The 16488-nt window shown below is 51.8% G+C and overlaps 1 protein-coding gene across 1 annotated transcript in view; it reads right to left on the bottom strand.

Annotated features, from left to right (window-relative positions):
• Nucleotides 1–16488, bottom strand: part of LOC135298858 (E3 ubiquitin-protein ligase RNF213-like) — a 45025-nt gene that overhangs the window by 11762 nt on the left and 16775 nt on the right. Inside the window, exons 22-44 of the mRNA XM_064416936.1 lie at nucleotides 16081–16221; nucleotides 15809–15970; nucleotides 14230–15370; nucleotides 13583–13776; nucleotides 13072–13224; nucleotides 8836–12417; nucleotides 8457–8593; nucleotides 8060–8155; nucleotides 7507–7625; nucleotides 6849–6971; nucleotides 6184–6266; nucleotides 5285–5432; nucleotides 4842–4977; nucleotides 4234–4410; nucleotides 3796–3935; nucleotides 3223–3377; nucleotides 2702–2914; nucleotides 2172–2353; nucleotides 1350–1470; nucleotides 1132–1232; nucleotides 709–888; nucleotides 201–367; nucleotides 3–105 (exon numbers count right to left, since the gene is read on the bottom strand). Coding sequence (XP_064273006.1) covers nucleotides 3–105; nucleotides 201–367; nucleotides 709–888; nucleotides 1132–1232; nucleotides 1350–1470; nucleotides 2172–2353; nucleotides 2702–2914; nucleotides 3223–3377; nucleotides 3796–3935; nucleotides 4234–4410; nucleotides 4842–4977; nucleotides 5285–5432; nucleotides 6184–6266; nucleotides 6849–6971; nucleotides 7507–7625; nucleotides 8060–8155; nucleotides 8457–8593; nucleotides 8836–12417; nucleotides 13072–13224; nucleotides 13583–13776; nucleotides 14230–15370; nucleotides 15809–15970; nucleotides 16081–16221 — 7754 coding nt within the window. The remainder of the gene's footprint in view (nucleotides 1–2; nucleotides 106–200; nucleotides 368–708; nucleotides 889–1131; nucleotides 1233–1349; nucleotides 1471–2171; nucleotides 2354–2701; nucleotides 2915–3222; nucleotides 3378–3795; nucleotides 3936–4233; nucleotides 4411–4841; nucleotides 4978–5284; nucleotides 5433–6183; nucleotides 6267–6848; nucleotides 6972–7506; nucleotides 7626–8059; nucleotides 8156–8456; nucleotides 8594–8835; nucleotides 12418–13071; nucleotides 13225–13582; nucleotides 13777–14229; nucleotides 15371–15808; nucleotides 15971–16080; nucleotides 16222–16488) is intronic.

Below are 16488 nucleotides of genomic sequence, written 5' to 3'. Positions count from 1 at the left end.
ACCTGTACTTCAGGAGCAGCTTCAGCATCACAGAGCGGATGATGGGAGTTTCATCCACCTCATCATTAAAAGGGGACAGGAATTTTGTGTAGACAGCAGGGTGATCTATGGAGACAAGGGAAGGACAGGTTTGGCAATCAAGAGAAGGTGGTGACAGATCCAGCTCTATAAGACTGAGTGTCAGGGTGAAGGGAGCTCACTTGGGTCTTTCAAGACTGTTCCTCTGCGAGCAAACAGCAGATCCAAGAGGCTCTGGATCACCTCTGGCTCAGGGGGCTTGTTGTCCTTGAAGCACATGGTGGTGACCATGTCAATGAAGAAATTATTGCACCTCTGCCGGAACAGGGCCTTCTTTGCTATGGCAGCTCTGGGAGGGGCAAAAGCAAACACAGAACCTCTTAAACCACAGAGGAATTGAGCACACACAGTCAAAAGTCATCCAAGGGAGACACTTTTCAACCTTCCCAATGAGATGATCCTTGAGGTCCCTTCCAACCAAACCATTCTATGATTTGCATGTTTTTATAGAGGCCAAGGCAGCTTTCCCCTTTTTTTCAAACAACAGAACAGACAGGACCTGTCCAGTTCCAGAGGGATGAAGCAGAGTTCACCCTCCACTCCGCTTGTGTTGACCACCTCAGAGTTAAGAATTTCCTCAAAAAGCCTCCCCACCCAACACTCCCACCTTGGAGAGGGTAGCTGGAGTACCTGAGCTCCTCAGAGACAGTTAACTCCACATCCTCCACAGCAACCCTGCAGTAGGGACAGTACATCTGTGCTGGCACCAGCCACAGGCTGATGCACTTGTGGCAGAACACGTGGTTGCAGGGCAGGCAGACAGGGTCCTTCGGCTCTTGCAGGCAGATGGGACACAGCTCCAGACCATGCCTGGAATCCAGAAACAGCAATGAGTACAGCTGCTTCCGTGCTGCCTCCCCAAAAGCCTTGAACAAGACGTTGAGCTGCAGCTAGACCAAGAACTGGCTCACTGCTCAGCTCAGGGTGCAGAACCAAGCACGGTCATTGCTCTTCCCTTGGCTTTCACTGCACCCCATGCAGCACTGCCACAAGTGTGCTGGCAACACAGGCAATGTCCCTGCTGGCCCCTGCAGCCTGCTCCAGTGTCAGTACCTGTACAGCCTGCTGCTGACCTCATCCTTGCATTTGCGCAGCACTGTCAGCACCAAAGCAAAGGTTGGATAAGACTTCATGTCTGAATCTTGCTGGAAACACTGCAGCAAGAAAGAACAAGGGAAAGAACAAGGCCCAGTGACTTAGCTGCAACACCTGAGATGAGAATTCCCATGGTCAGCTCAAGAAGGAAAAGGTGAAATGGCAGCTTTGCTCACCTCAGCAAGAAGCAAAGTGTATTTTCTCATTAAATCCTCAAATTCTGGCATGACGGAGTGGATGCCCAGCAGGATGTGCTCCACGAAAAGTGCCATGGCAAACACACAGCTCCAGCAGGCCCTGGGGGGGACAGCAGGCTGGCACCACAGCAGGAATGGCAACCAGGGCAGCCAGGGGTTCACTGCTACTCCTGCTCCCCTCCACAGCACTCCTGCACTTGCCACTTGCTTTGCCCTTTGGCTTTCCAGAAGCGTTTTTGTCAAGGACAGAATATTCCAGCACTTCCCCCAGGGGCTCAAGGGCCTGGCCTGGAGGCAGCACTGCAGCAGGACCAGCAGCACTGCACATACTTTCTCACACCTCTAACTTCTAGCTCAAAAAATTTTTAAAATACCGATCACAATTAGCTGTACTTTCTTCACTTCAAATAAACTAAACAAGGTCTGTGAGAAACTGGGGTAGCACTCTGGGCTTTCTTCCAAAACACAAGAGGCAGTGAAATTCCTCATCTCTTGAGTCCTTATGCACAGAGGACGAAGTAGGGAGACACTGCTGGTTAACAGGAACCTGAGGAGACTTTTAAATAACCCTTGAACCCAGATGGAATGCACCAGATGATACCAAATTTAGAGAGAGAATCTGCAGGAGATGAGGGAACAAAAATGTGGTTCTTGCTGCTTGGTATGTAACTGAGACCAGCAGGAACCCTGAAAGGTTTGCAAAGCCTGAGAAAAGCAGCACCAGAACAGCTTCAGGCTGCTCCAATGCCCCAGAGAACCTCCAGGCAAAGAGTAGGGCTGTGAGCAGAGCTTGGTACCTACCTGAGCTCCCTCAACAGCCAATGGCGGTGGCTGCCCCTATGCTGGGCACCCTCCTCTCTGCACAGGAATTCAATGGGTGTATGGAGGTTCTTCACTCTCTGCAGCCAGAGCTCGGGGGAGGCTGTCCGCACCAGATTCTTCAGCTCCTCAGCACACACCATGGCAGCCAGCACGTCCAGATCCTGCATACACATGGGGACAGGGGTAACAACAGCTGCATTTCAGAATTATTTATAGACCTAGGCCTCTCAGTCTGGTTTGCTACACCACATGTTCTACTGAATAATGTCCTACTTGTTTACTTTAAGCTCTACAATTCTCATGTTTGTGGCTTGGCTCGTTAAGATGTCTAATGCAAAAGCAGGGCAAACTATTTTAAAACCTGCTTGTAGCAATAAGAACACAGTAGATCATTCCCAATTCTGAAGGACCCCAGCCTGTGCTTCCCACTCTACTGTGGCCAAAATCCAAAGGAGACTGAAGAGCAATGCAGACAGAGCTCCCTGCCAGAGCTGAGGGAGTGACTCTACCATCTCAGAGCATGGAATTCTGCATTCTTGTGGGGTCAGGAGGTAGCCAGTCACACAGGGGTACACTGCCAGGATCCTGGAGAAGTTCTGCAGGTGGCTCTTGAACTGGTTGTGTGCCAGGTGGGCCCAGGTCAGGGAGGGCACCAGCTCCTTTGTCCAGGGAGACTCTGCCATCCACTCCTTAACCCAAGACAGGAACGCCACACGCAGACACTGCAGGGGTGGGACACAGAAAACCAAAGGTGAGAAAGTACTTTTATAACTCATCTTGTACTGGAAAGCCTGGCAAAATTCTCTGAAAGATGAGAATCACTTCCCTACAAAGACAGCCTTAAATGTGTCAATTTATACAGGTGCTGCCTTTCTGAGTGATCCCAGTGTCCAGTAGTCTGCTCTGGGGTTCCCTTGTTCTTGGGCAACTGTCTCAGAGGGGCATTTTCCCCAAGGCAGGACTGATTCAGAAGGACACATTCAGAGGCATCACACTCTTCTCCCCATTCAAAGGGTTTCCAGCCCCTGACCTGCAGCTGCTCCTGGGAGGACACACCAATGGTCAAGACAACAAAGTCTCTGATGTAGCACTCAAAGAGCAACCGCCTTTCTTCCCCAGTCAGAGCAGAGATGAATTTTCCCAGGGCAGTGTTCTGGAAGTATTCCACAAACTTCTCAGCATGGCCTGGAAAATGAGGATGCAAAGAAAAGCTAGATGTTAGGAGGAAGCTGGCTTTGACACAGCATCTATCCTAGAGACACTGACACCTCATTAATCACTGATGCATCCAGCACTGATGCAAACATGGCACTGAGGAGGGACTCAGGCCAAGCCTTGTCAGCCCAGCACCATGTCGTATTTCTGGAATCTCACCTTGTCATTAACTCCTGGCTGCTCCACAGCACTTTGAATGCAAGGGCACAGAAAAAGATGAGAGAAAGATGAATGGTAAGAAGCACAAAGAAAAGCTGCCTGCACAGAACTCTGCTGGCTCACAGGAGCACAGAGGGACTGAAGGTGACTGCAGTGACAGGAGGGGCACAGCAGTGACAAACCAGAGATGAAAGGGCAGTGGATGGAGATGCTGAAGCCAGGCTCCCACCTTCAGTGTTTTGGATGCACTGAGTCTCCAACCACATCTCTTCCAGGTACTCCTTTATCCTCCAGCTGAAGGGCATCTCATTCCCAGCATCAGCAGATACCATCATGTTGTTCTGCACCACGATTATCTCTGGCTGAGGGCTGGGGAGTTAAAAGGTCATTAAGGCACAGGGCTTTTGTCTGGGAAGCACAGTGCAGACAACAGAGGCAGAGGCTGCAGAAAGCAACTGAGCCCTAGGAGGGAGGGGAGAGGGAAGGGAGGGAAGTGCAGGACTCTGAGAAGAACAGGCTGAACTGTGAACAGTGCCCTGCTGCCCTCCTGGAGCAGCCAACAAACAACATCCCTCTGCCTCGGGGGTAGAGCCAGTGCTGGGCTGCTCCCAGTGCTGCCAGCCCAACCCAGCCCAGCCCAGCCCTCCTGCTGCTCCCCTGGGCTCACCTGTTCTTCCCCGAACTCAGGAATTTGGTGTCATTGAACATGAACATCCACAGCTTTGTCACCCAGTTTGCTCCTGACCTGACCAGTAGCTCCAGATTGCCATTCCTGTCTATGACAGCGATCAGGAGAGCCAGGAAGGGAGTGACCACCTTCTGCACTCTCTTCCACAGGGCGTCCCTTTGGGAAGAGAGAGATGGAGAAACCCAGAGGAAATGTGAGCAATGGCATCAGCAAAACAGGAGGTGCCTGCCCTGAGTAACTAATTCTATCACACGTCATTATTTGGACATGTGACAGAATTCTAACGCTGCCTTTATGGGAAAGAATATCACCAACAAAAATCCCTGCACTTCTCTCACTCCTGGCTCACCTGTATCCCACTGTTCCACTCAAGTACTTGTGCATGTTGTCCCAGTACAGCCCCTTCAGCTCTAACTCACCCTTCCCCAGGACAGGCTAAAATTGCCTCCAGAGAGTTTCTACCACAGACTGGAGACTGACACTGCAAATGCTGAAATTACACAAAGCTGCTGTCTCTGCTGCACAGGTGCCACTTGCAGATCCTTCCTGGGAGGCTGTAGATGACAAGGCAGTACTGCTGTCCTCACCTGAAGGAACCTGCCTCCTCCAGAGCACTGAGGTTGGAAGCTTCCCGAAGCACCCAGTTTTTTGGGTGAAGGGAATTTTCTTCTTGCTTCTTCAACAGGCTGGAGAGATGAGCCTTGGTTATCTTCAGGAAAGAGGCTACAAAACAACAGGGAACTTGTGTTTTCTCTTCTATTAGCTTGGACCCAAATATCCCACCAAGCACAGCATTTGACAGTTGTTCCAATAATTGGCCAACTGGGGGAAAAAACAGCCAGTACAGTGAGAGAAAAAGCCACCACTTAAACAGAAGAAAAGCCCCATACCCACAAATACACTGCAGCATGGACACATATTCTTGGGAAAGCCCCCTTGCCTGCACCCAGCAAGGACCTCTGCATCCCCAGCGAGCTGACTGACTGTTTTGGTGGTCCCCAAATGTCCAGGGACTCCCTGCAGTACACACCTTTCAGCTCATCCTCTTTGGAGAAAAGGCCAAGCAGAATCTCAATTCTCCTCCTGCTCCGGCTCAGGTGCTCATTCTGGTCCTGCAGCATGCCCACAGCACTCTGCACACAGGTCCTCAGCAGCACTGTGGTGTCCAGGATCTCACCCTGCCCAGCAAAACAAGGTCATTCCCCTGGAGTGACCCTCCTGTCCCCAGCACACTCCCTTGAAAGGTTTCCAGGGCTCCCACAAAGGGCCTGCTGCCTAGCACCCCTGTTCCCAGCTTCCCTCAGATCAGGCTGCAATTCTCAGCTCTTTTGCTGTCAAGAACATGATGCAGCTTCTGTGGCCCTTTCAAACTGGCCTGTGAGACATCATTTGTGCTGAGTTGAGATTGCTGCAGGGGAAAGATTCAGCAGTTTGAAGAAAAAAAATGGAAATAATCAATATGACCAGGGAAAATCTGCCCTTCCTAGGAAATGCTCCATGTCCCTGGTGCTGGGCATGTCCAGCTGAGGCTGCCAGGGGCACATGAGGCAGTGTGAATGTGGCTGCAGCACAGCCAAGTCCTTAGCCAGCTCCAGCTCCACCTCAGAGCACACGGCTGGAGTGAGGCTCAGGACACAGCTCCCACTTCCAGGGGGAGAAAGGCAATAGAAACTCTTAGAGCTGACTTTTAAAAATCAGAAGAACAAAATGACTAAGGAATTATAGGGTCCTAAAAATGGTTTATTTATTTACTGATGGTAGTTTTGACTGGGTAGTGGGGAGGAGGAAGTTGTATCTGATCAGTAACATTCATGACGCAAATACTGCTGATTGGTTTCAGGTGAAGGGGAAAACAAAAGGTGGGTTGCACCCATGGCTGACAGAGCAGAGAGCCACAGAGAGCGGCAAACAAATGTATTCTGAACTGACCTCATGGTGCTCTGCTCCTGGCACTGGTGCTCCAACCTCCATCTCCTCCTGCTGTGCTTCTCCATTAGCAGACAGAGCTGCAGCTAAGGTGCAGAATTTTTGTTAGAAAGAAGCAGTGCACCGTCCATCAGTCAGATGAGAGTTTATTTTAGCAACTGCATCCCAGAGCAGCAGAACATCTGTCAGAGATCCATTAGCACCTGCATGAGTAGCTGAGATTCACCTCAAACACAGCCACAGCTGCTCAGGCTCTCAGGTTTCATGCAGCAAGAGCTGGAAGAAATGTGACACTGACAAGGATCTTTCTTTCCCCTTACTTTCTTGCCTTTCACCACACTGCCTGACAGGAGTCAGGGAGAGCTTAAGGCATTAGTCAGTCTCTGCCATGCAGCATTTGCTACCTCCTGTGCTGGGACAGAGCACTCAGGCTGCTGAGCAGTGCAAATGCCATATTTTTGTCAAAAAGAAAAGGGAAAATACCAAATTAACTTGCTTGATGACCTAAAGTTGTAGTAATGAATTAAATACAAGTTGGGAGCCAGGTGGTAACCCCCACAAAATCGGGTGCTGAGCAGTGAAAGTCATCAGATACATTGTGGCATGCATCAGTTCCCGTAGTACCAATCTGGGGCCACAGTTCCCCCTTTCCTAAGCACACAGCTCACCTCTGGTTGCATCTGGATCCTGAGAGAACAGCTGGCTGATGGTGAGGTTCTGCAGGGCTGTCAAGTCAGAGATCATGTCCTTGGATCTGCGGAGGTCATCGATGTGCACCGACTGCCATAGCCCTACAGGCACAGAACAAGGAATCACTCCCAGCCTGCAACTTGTTCTTCCAGAAAAGCTCCCCCAAAATTACCTGCCAGCCCCTGGGGTTACTTTCAGAGGTTATTAACTCTCACCTCTTGCTGCAGGAGGGGAAAGCACAATGCCCCCAGAACCTGCTGCTGCACACATCCCTGCCTGACAGTTGCAAGGTTCTGAGGCTCTCAGAAGCCCCCAGACCCAGAGGAACTTGGCTGGACATATCAGCACCTGCTCCAGAGCCTTTGGAGAACAACACATCCACAGAGTTACCCTTGTGGCTGTGTGCTATCTCTTCAGCCGACTGGAGAGGGGACCTGTCTGTCAGCAGGCAAGGCGCTGCCAGCCAGGACTGCCAGGTACTGGTCCCCTGGGCAGTCCTGTGGGATAGGGAAGCAGCTCTGACAACCCACAGGACACACTGAGTCCAGGTTTTCAGCATTTAAAGGAAGAATGAGCAAGAGAAATGATTGCCTGAAGGCAGCTGAAGAGTGAAGATGGACAGATGGGCACACGCACCTCCATGGAATCCCATGTAGGATGTTCCTCCTTCCAGCCGGGAAAGCTTCACGATAAAGTAAACAAAGACAGAGACCTCCCCCAAGTCCACCTTGTTGATCTCATTGACAACGGCGTACCTGCAGCAAAGAGGAAATGCTGCTGGCAGAACAAAGGCACACAGAGGCCCATGGCCACAGGTCTCTCTTCAGAGAGGACACGTGTCCTCCCCCAGAACAGACACAGGTGACTCCCACTCCTTCCTCCCAGCTGTGGTGCTGAGCTGCCACCTCCAGCTGTGCCCTGAATTATCCCATGACCCTCAGCCCTTCAGGACTTCTGCAGCAAGTGGCCAGAATTCACACTACAAAGGGGATTATCTACTCATTTCAACCAGTTTCGCTTATTCTGACTTGGGATATGGATTATTTGAAATACAATCCGTGCATTTAGATTCATTCTGCTACAGAATAAATTCTGAAAATTCCTGAGTGTGAGATCCACAAACAGGACCAATAACCAAACACAGAGAGGAGTGGCCAGGCACAACTGAACCATTCCACACTGCACTCACCGGGCTGAGGTGATGAGCCGGGCATCCTTAGAGCCATCTTCAAAGTCTGTCTGAACAATGAGGACTTTATTTCCTGAAGTGGAATCCAGGAAATCTCTGAAGAGTGAAAAGAGATTTAACACAAGTTACTAAGTATAAAGATCAAACATTAGAGACCACAGAACCAGCCACTCCACATTAGCTTTGGCTGCTGCAGGAGGAGAGAGAAAAACACGAAATCCCATTTCATGTGATGGAGCTGACAAGGTTGGTCCCCTATCTGCAGATATCTGGGCAGAGCCAGCCCACTGCCAGCACAGCCTCCCTTTCCCATATGTGCTATTCCGAACACTCTGCCCATACACCTTCCACACAGCTGAAGCCCAGTCCAAGCAGGAAAACATTGGCCCAGACTCACCGGATGCACTTCAGGAAGGAGTACTCTGTGTCAAACTGCTGCAGGAACAGGATCTGGGGCCTCTGGGCCTTGCCCTGCACCTCTCTCTCCAGGCAGGCAGCGTCAGCACTGGTGAGCAGCCGTGAGAAGGTGGTGACCTGGGGAAAGAGGGGCAGCAATGCAGCACAGACCCACCTGTGCTCGCAGGGCTGCCAGTCTGCTGCAGAGCTGCACTGTGCTCCGGCATGCTGCAGAGCTGCACTGCCCCCCAAAATAAACGTTTATGTGCCAGCACCCAGCTCTGCACACCCAGAGCTGTGGTGCACGCAGGCAGTGCCATGCTGCAGCCCTGGCACGGAGCAGAGCGGGGTCAGGAGGGCTGGCAGCACCCCAGCCTCACCTCAGTGAAGGCGGTCTGGGGGCCAGCCCCTGCACCCACGTGTGCGCTGAGGAAGTCAGCGAAGGAGGTGTGCTGCTGCTGCCTGAAGTAGCTGTGGGCCAGGGAGTGCGCCATGAACTCCCCCATGGAGTTGCGGAGGCGGATGACTGCGTCGGGGGTGGCACAGTTGAGCAGGGCCAGCCGCGCCTGCTCGGTGACACGGGGCAGGAGCTCGGCGGGGGCGCAGGCTGGGCGCAGCCGCTGCGTGCCCTGCAGCACCAGCGAGGCACAGGCGTCGGCGTGGTAGCCCACGAACGCGCCTGCAGGGCTGTACTGCTGCTGGCTGATGTAGAGCTCCTCTGTGTTGACCACCGCGAACTCCTGCACCCACCGCTCCAGCTCCTGCACGGCCTCCCTCTGGCCCTTATCCAGCACGGTGCTGATGTCCAGGTAGTGCTTCTCCAGCCGGTTGATCAGCGGGATGGGGAAGTGCTTGTACACCACCTCCTTCTCCTCGATGACGATCAGGCGGAACTTGGGGTGCACCCGGCACTTCACCCGGTGTGTGCCCAACCCCAAATCCACGTACTTCTGCCCAGCTAGGTACACGTAGTACTGGTTGAGGGCATCGTAGAGGCTCTCGTAGAGGTTCTGCAAGTTGAGAAGCACAACCATCTGGCCAGTTTCCATGCAGACCTTCACTCGATTAATGTTCCTGCATATCTGGGTGTATTCTTGGTCCTTGGGAAAACCGGAGCCAAAGATGATTTCTGGCTGCTGTCGGGCAGTGAAAAAAGTCTGCTGGAGGATCTGCAGCGCCGCATAGTTCTCAGTCAACACAAGCAGGTACCTGCAGTCCCCGTCCTCAGCACTGCTGTAAATGTTCTGTCGGATCAGCTCTATCCTACTGATATCATGAGCCTGTATCTCCCCTTTTTCTGGCAACTTGGAAGTGAATATTTCCAAGGTATCGACATCATCTTTGCCACCAAAGTTACGAAGAACCACTGTGGCAATGTCCTGAGGCGTGGGGTCCTTTTTGGAGCTCTTAGCTAAGGCAAAAAACATCTTTATGAGGCTGTAGTAGTCACGCAAGCCAAAGAACTCCCTGTCTTGGGCCTCACAAATGTTTTCATATGCATCCGCAAAGGGATGGAAATACTGCTCAACCTTCTGCAGAGCCCCTCGTGCCGAGCAGCAAATGCCCTTTGCGCTCTCGATGAGCTCCTCTCTGCTGGGGTCCCCACGTGACACAAAGATGCCTCGATTCATCTTAGCAGGGTCCAAAGCCCAGTTGGAAATCCCGATGAAGCCAACCTTTTTGTGAGGATCAGGGACATCATCTACGCAGCCATCCTCCAGAAGTGGATGCAAAGTCTTCAAGGGCATTTTGGGAGAGTCTTCTGCCAGCCCAATCTCATCCAAAACCACCACTGATACATACTCCTCCAAGTTCTTCCCTTCCTGGAATCGAGCACAGTGCTTGAAAGTGCCTATGATTCCCTCTGGAGTGGAGAGGGGACTACACTGAAAAGACACAAGATAGATCTGCTTCAGATGCTTAAACAGATCAGAATGAGCTGCTTGGCCCCGCATAGCATCAGCCACGATGGTTTTTGCCAGGGATTTGGAGCTCCCAGGCTTCCCAACAAGAAAAAGAGGGATTTTCAGCTCAATACAGATGACCATCATAAAGACGTTTTCCTTCAAGGCCAAGTTCCTTGCTATGGTATCCCGGAGTGGCACCCCACTCAGGAATAAATCCTGCATCAGGGAGATTTCTTCCAAAATCTTCTTCTGGGTATTGTAAGGCTCTGGGAGGACCTGGCTGATGGCAGTCCTGTATGGCTCCTTCCTTTCCAGGGACGTGTGGTAGCAGACCCCGACCGCCAGTACCAAGGACCAGATGACACCGTTTCTGTCACCACCGCCCTTAGGAGCTTTCCTCTCAGCCAGGTACTTCTCCAGCTCCCTCAGCAGCACGTGGCTGTGCCTGTAAAACCACTTGAACACCTCCATGCAGCGTTCCACATCCCGCAGGCTGACGAAGCTGCACTCATCGTCTGTCTGCCTCATGTACTTCTGGGAGGCAAAGAGCACCTCTGTGACTGTCCTCACCTCCTCCTTGGCCATGGGCAGCTGCTCTGCCATGCGCTGCACGATCTGCTGGATGTATGTCTTCTCCATGCGGTTGTTGAGCTGCCCAAAGTCCCACACCAGCGGGATCATGCTGGGCGGGAGAGCATGCACCCGGTACACGAGCTGTCTCAGTGGGATGGATCCCAGCTTCTCCTGAGTGTTGTCAGCCTTCACCCGGTAGCCCAGCCCAGCCAGCTCCAGGCGTTTGATCATCCTGTCCGTGTGCTTCCGGTAGGGATTGCAGGCTGCGATGATCCTCAGGCCAGAGCCAGAAGCCAAAGGCTCCCCCTGCACCGTGCGGTCACACAGAACCTCCTTGATGCTGCCCACGGCCTCTGTCGTGTTGGCTTCGTCGAAAAAGAGGATGGTGTCCAACCCGTGCTGCTCCTTGTTGGATTTAGCCAGGGCTTCTGCTTCTCTGATCCTGGCGTAGATCATCTCTGCAGTGGTGCCTCCATGAACCTTGACAAGCTTCATGTTCTTCACCTTGACAGACCCTCTGCGTAACTGGCACAGGAACTTCACCAGTCTGGTTTTCCCACAGCCTGTTTCTCCCATGATGACCACCGGGATGTTGCAGCGGAATCGCATCTCTATGGCCAAGATTTTCAGCACATTGTCTGTGGTGAGCTCGTATGTCTTGTCGGGGTCAAACACTCTGGGGAGCCCCAGCACCATGCACAGCCTCTTGAGCTTCTCCTTGCGAGTCAGCTGATCGAAGGGCACGTTGAAGGGAACCCCCTGCAGTAACAAGCCCTGGTACAGCTGGGCAGTCATGATGTTCTTCTTGATGACATTCCCATTCAGAGGATTGATGGCATCGATGTGATTTCTGGTCCGATGGAAGTGGAAACCAATGAATGTCATGGATGTACGATCCCCATTGAAAAACAGATAGGGATGAGGCTCTGACTCCCACTTCTTCCTGATGCGGAAAGGAAACAGATCTTCCTCTGCGACATTCTCCAGGTGGCAGGATCGTCTTCCTGAACTCTGGTCAGAAATGCTCAGGGAGGGCGTTGCAAAATCCCGCGCCATTAAAATCATAAAGCCAACCACAAAGTTCTTGAAACCATTCAAAATGTCCCCAACACAGCCAGGGTTGCAAAAGACAGAAGCCTCACAGTCTCTCAACTGAATGTTGAGGAACCAGGTGAAGTTGCGGAGCTCTGCCCAGGAGGGATCCACGACCCCGCAGTGCAGAAGGAAGAGCTGCAGACATTCTTTATGGCTGCCTTCCACCGAGAGCGCCTTGTACCAGAACGTGTCCAGGTCACGGCCCTGGTCAAACCTCTTCAGGTACTGGAAGGGTCTCTGAAAAGCCTCACTGCAAAATTCCTCCTCGTCCATTCCCACATCCCCAGAACGGTTCTCAAGTGTCTCCATTTCTAGCACTTCTTTGGGAGACTTGCACGTTATTTTAGGGAACACATCCAAGAAGTGATACTTCTGGTGCACTGATTTCTGGACAAGAGAAAAAAAAAAGGTCATAACAGAGCTGTAGCCTCAGTCTTCATCAGCTTAGTTAATCTGTTCTTAACAACCTCTTTGCCTAAAACTACAGACCTGGGGAACAGGAGCCAGCCTTTTCCCCATGCATCCCTTCTTCCACTTAAAGTGCACCAAGGAATCCTATTCCCACCTACATTTCCTTTCCAGGAACATGAGCCTGGCACCACCTTCAGCCCCTTCTCAGGGCTACTTCAAAGAAAACAAAACCCAAGAAACTGCTGGTATTTATTCCAGTCACTTCTACATTCTGCTCTTACAGCTGCATATAAATATTCCCCTACTTTCAAACACGCAAATTAACATGAGGGAGATTAGATTTTGCATTTTTATGTTTCCTATAAACATTACAGTGAGGGCAGTGAGGCTTGGATTAACAGGCCTTCAGAAATTACCAACCCAAGGAAACCAGACAGGCCTAATTTGCTGTCTGGTGTAAATGTCACAACACCAGGGACACCAGTTCGTTATGGGATACAGCACTCCCAATACAACAGGGAACTCCATGCTGTGTTTACAGTTACAGTCTCTACAACTCACTACAGCTATGTACAAACATGTGCAAAGTGACTGAGAAATTCCCATAAAAGGAGCATTGCTGGTACGTACAGGTCTGGCTGCTGTCTTTGGCACTGGGGACACCTCCAGGATTTCAATGATGTACAGATGACACTTCTGCCGTAGCCACATATTGCCATTATTATCTGTCAGATACTGCAAAACCAACAGCTTGAAGAGAAACTCTGGAATTCCACGCTGCACCTATCACAAGGAGAGATACCAAGGCATTTCCTCTTTATTTACCCACCACAACTTCACAGAATCACAGAACAGTTGAGGGTGGGAAGGCTCTCTGCTTAAAGCAGGCCCAGCTAGACCAGGCTGCTCAGGGCCACATTCAGTCAGGTTTTTAACGTCTCCAAGGTGGACACTCTACAGCTTCTCTGGGCAACTGCTTCAGAGTTCAATCACTTTGATGGTATTTGCGTTACTTACACAATAATGAGAGAACACTTTCTAGGGAAATGGCTAGTTGAGAAACAAGAACTTTAAAGAAAGCTCCTGCAAGGGTCCCCCAAGGACTTGTGGGACAAGGCAGCTGTGGGAGGGATGTACTCACTGAGGAGGTGATATCAAAATGGAATATCATGGGTTTTGTCTGGTGTTCTCTCTCCAGAAAAGGCAGGAGAGATTTTAGCACTTTATCTTCATCCACTTCTGGTTCAATCAGTCTGATGGTTTTCAGAAGTTCTGTGCACTCAGGCTGATCTTTTTGCAGTCTCTCATGCAGCCTCTTCACATACAGGGATTTGCCTGTTATTAAAAACACCACAAGAATCAAAAGTCATCAATATCAGATAGATCACGTTAAAAGTATAATAGAAGGAAATAAAATGTTTAGGTACCCCATGCCCTACAATCTCTGAAGCTTCCTGGAAGGCATTCAAGAACAAAGTCTAAATCTGGTTTGAGCAGCTGTAGCCTAGAATCCAATACACTGCTCTTGTTACCATAAGGTTTGTTTTCTTTCCACCACCTGAAAGAAGCTTTACTCTTTATTAGGATTTGAATCTATTCTATTTTGTGCTTGTTTCTAAAGTTAAACCAGGGGACAAGGTGACTTTGAGCTTTCACCTCCCTGCACTGACCAGTCTGAATTGCTCTTTTTGACCAAGATACTTAAGTCTTGGACACAAAACCTGGCAAGGTGAACCTCACCCTGGTTTTGAGCTCTCAGCAGAGCCCACTCTGCACATGCCATCTTACCCATGCCAGCTCTTTTGGAGGACACAATCCCAACACACATGCGCTCCTTGAACACGGCTGCAGCCGAGCTGGACGGGTGAGCCACTCGGAAGTGGTGCTGCAGGTACTGCTGGATATCCTCCTGTGACCTCTGGGGAATCATGTGCACCCTGTAGTGGCTGAAGGCAGAGGGCAGGTAGCTGTTCTCCCGCTCGCAGTTGCACAGGATGATGAGCCTGTAGGAGCTGTTGTAGCACTGCAGGTGCTGAAACAGCTCCTCTGCCCTGCAACTGACGTCGTAGCTCAGCTCATCTGCGTAGAGCATGGTGTAAATCTTGTCCCCACCCTGGCAGGGAATGAGGCACCTGTGCAGGAACAGCTCCACCTGCTCTGCGCTGGTCTGGGGCGTGCACAGCAGCACCTCATCGAAGGTGGGAAGGGGCTGCTTGGGGCTGTTCATGTAAACAGCCAGGGCAGAGCTGAGCACATCAGAGCGAGGGCAGGTGATGAGGTTGGGCTGGCCCACACAGAGCAGGTCCTCAGGGAAGTCTCTGGTGACAGATTCCCTGCCACTGCTGGCCAGCTTCTTCAGCCACACGCCCAGTGTGTGGATGTCCAGGCAGCTGGGGAGGAAGGAGCCCATGCTGCTCATGTAGCACTCCCAGATGCGCTTCAGCCGGGAGCTCAGGTCCCTCTCCCCATCCAGCAGCACTTGGAAGTCAGAAGCAGCCTTCCCTGAGCTGGGAGGGCCATGGCTCCTGAGGGCTGTGAGGACATCCTGCTTAGTGCAGTGGGGGTTGAGGAAGGAGAGCATCATAAGGGCAGCCTGGCTGGGGCTGCCACGGCCCAGCTCCGAGCACAGGTACACCAGCTGCTCCGCGCTGTAGTAGTTCAGATAGAAATGTTCACGTCGCCTGGCATTCATGAAGCTTTTCCAGCTCTCCAGGAAACTCTCCATGGTCTTGCAGAGGGCTGGGAGCACAGCTGCCATATCTCCTTGCCCTTCCAGCACTGGGACGGGGCCCAGGGAGAAGTCTATAAGAACACAGGATTCTCTGTGGGGTGAACAATACACCTGGGCAAGCCAGGAGCGGAAAAGCATGTTCCCAGCTGAGTAAAGGTCTATAAAGGCCTGGGCAAGTCTCTGGACATTGGAAAAGACCTGTGCGAAGACAGAGGAGAAAGAAACAAGCTGATTTTGCAAGTTTCAGCCATGAAACCCCTGGAAAGACATTCAATGAAGAGAAAGTCTTTGGTCCCAAAGTATGTCAGACCTTGTACAGCAACCACAGACTCTCTGTGTCTTTTTAACAGCCGCATCCCCAGGAAATCAGTAAGGAACTTCCAGCTTGCTACAAAATTACAGTGATCCTGCCAGCCAGGACAATCCCCAGTGCAGCCAGAGGATAAGGCCACCAGTTCACTCTTCTCTCTGCAGCTTAGTTCCATCTATAGCAAGGAACCACAGGCAGGAACACCCATGTGCCTGAGACCACCACCCCAGCAACTCCATTGTCAAACACAGCCTTAAGAATCTTATATTCAGGGGAAAAACCAGCCCTGGCCCAACACCAATTACTCCCTGGGTTTGGAATCTGACCTCAGAGAACCTCTCCACCTCCAGGCCTTGCTCTCCCTTGGCAGACATGAGCATCAGTTTGTTCTGCAGCTCGCGGAGGTCTGCCAGCGAGTACTTCCAGGAGGCCTCAGTGTCCCCTGAGGTCGCTGGGAGGGTGAAGTGCAGGACACTGTCCAAGGAGACCTGCCAAGAACAGGAGCTGTCAGCGTGGCTGGGGCTGAGGCTCTGCCCGAGGCCAGGGCAGCAGCCCCAAGGCAGGAGGGGCAGCAGGAGCTCAGCGATCTCAGCCTCACCTTCTGGCCAGCAACTGGTGCCCTCAACACATAGACCCCTCTGCTGTTGATGGCAGCTGCCAGGGACAGCGAGGACAGCTCCACAGAGCCATGGCTCTCCTTCACTGTCTTCAGCCACTCCAGGTGCTGAGCCGAGGCACGCTGTGGGGAGAGAAAACACAGCACTGCCCCGACTGCTCTGAAATCTGATCTCTGCTTACACCTGACCAGGACAAACAGCTTAGGCTGGCAAGAGTTTTGTGATGGGGAAGGAAGAAAGGAATGAGTACTGGTATCAGTCTGCCCTTTCTGCACAGCTCTTCCTTACCCACTCCATGGAAGGCTGAACAGAGCCCACCGTGCTCCAACACCCCTTGCTGCAGAGGCAGGCCCTGCTGCAAAAGGATAAGAGTTCCCACGTACCTGCCT

Source organism: Passer domesticus, chromosome 4, assembly GCF_036417665.1.
Source record: "Passer domesticus isolate bPasDom1 chromosome 4, bPasDom1.hap1, whole genome shotgun sequence".
Taxonomy (NCBI): domain Eukaryota; kingdom Metazoa; phylum Chordata; class Aves; order Passeriformes; family Passeridae; genus Passer; species Passer domesticus.
This window is presented reverse-complemented; position numbering and strand designations above follow the sequence as displayed.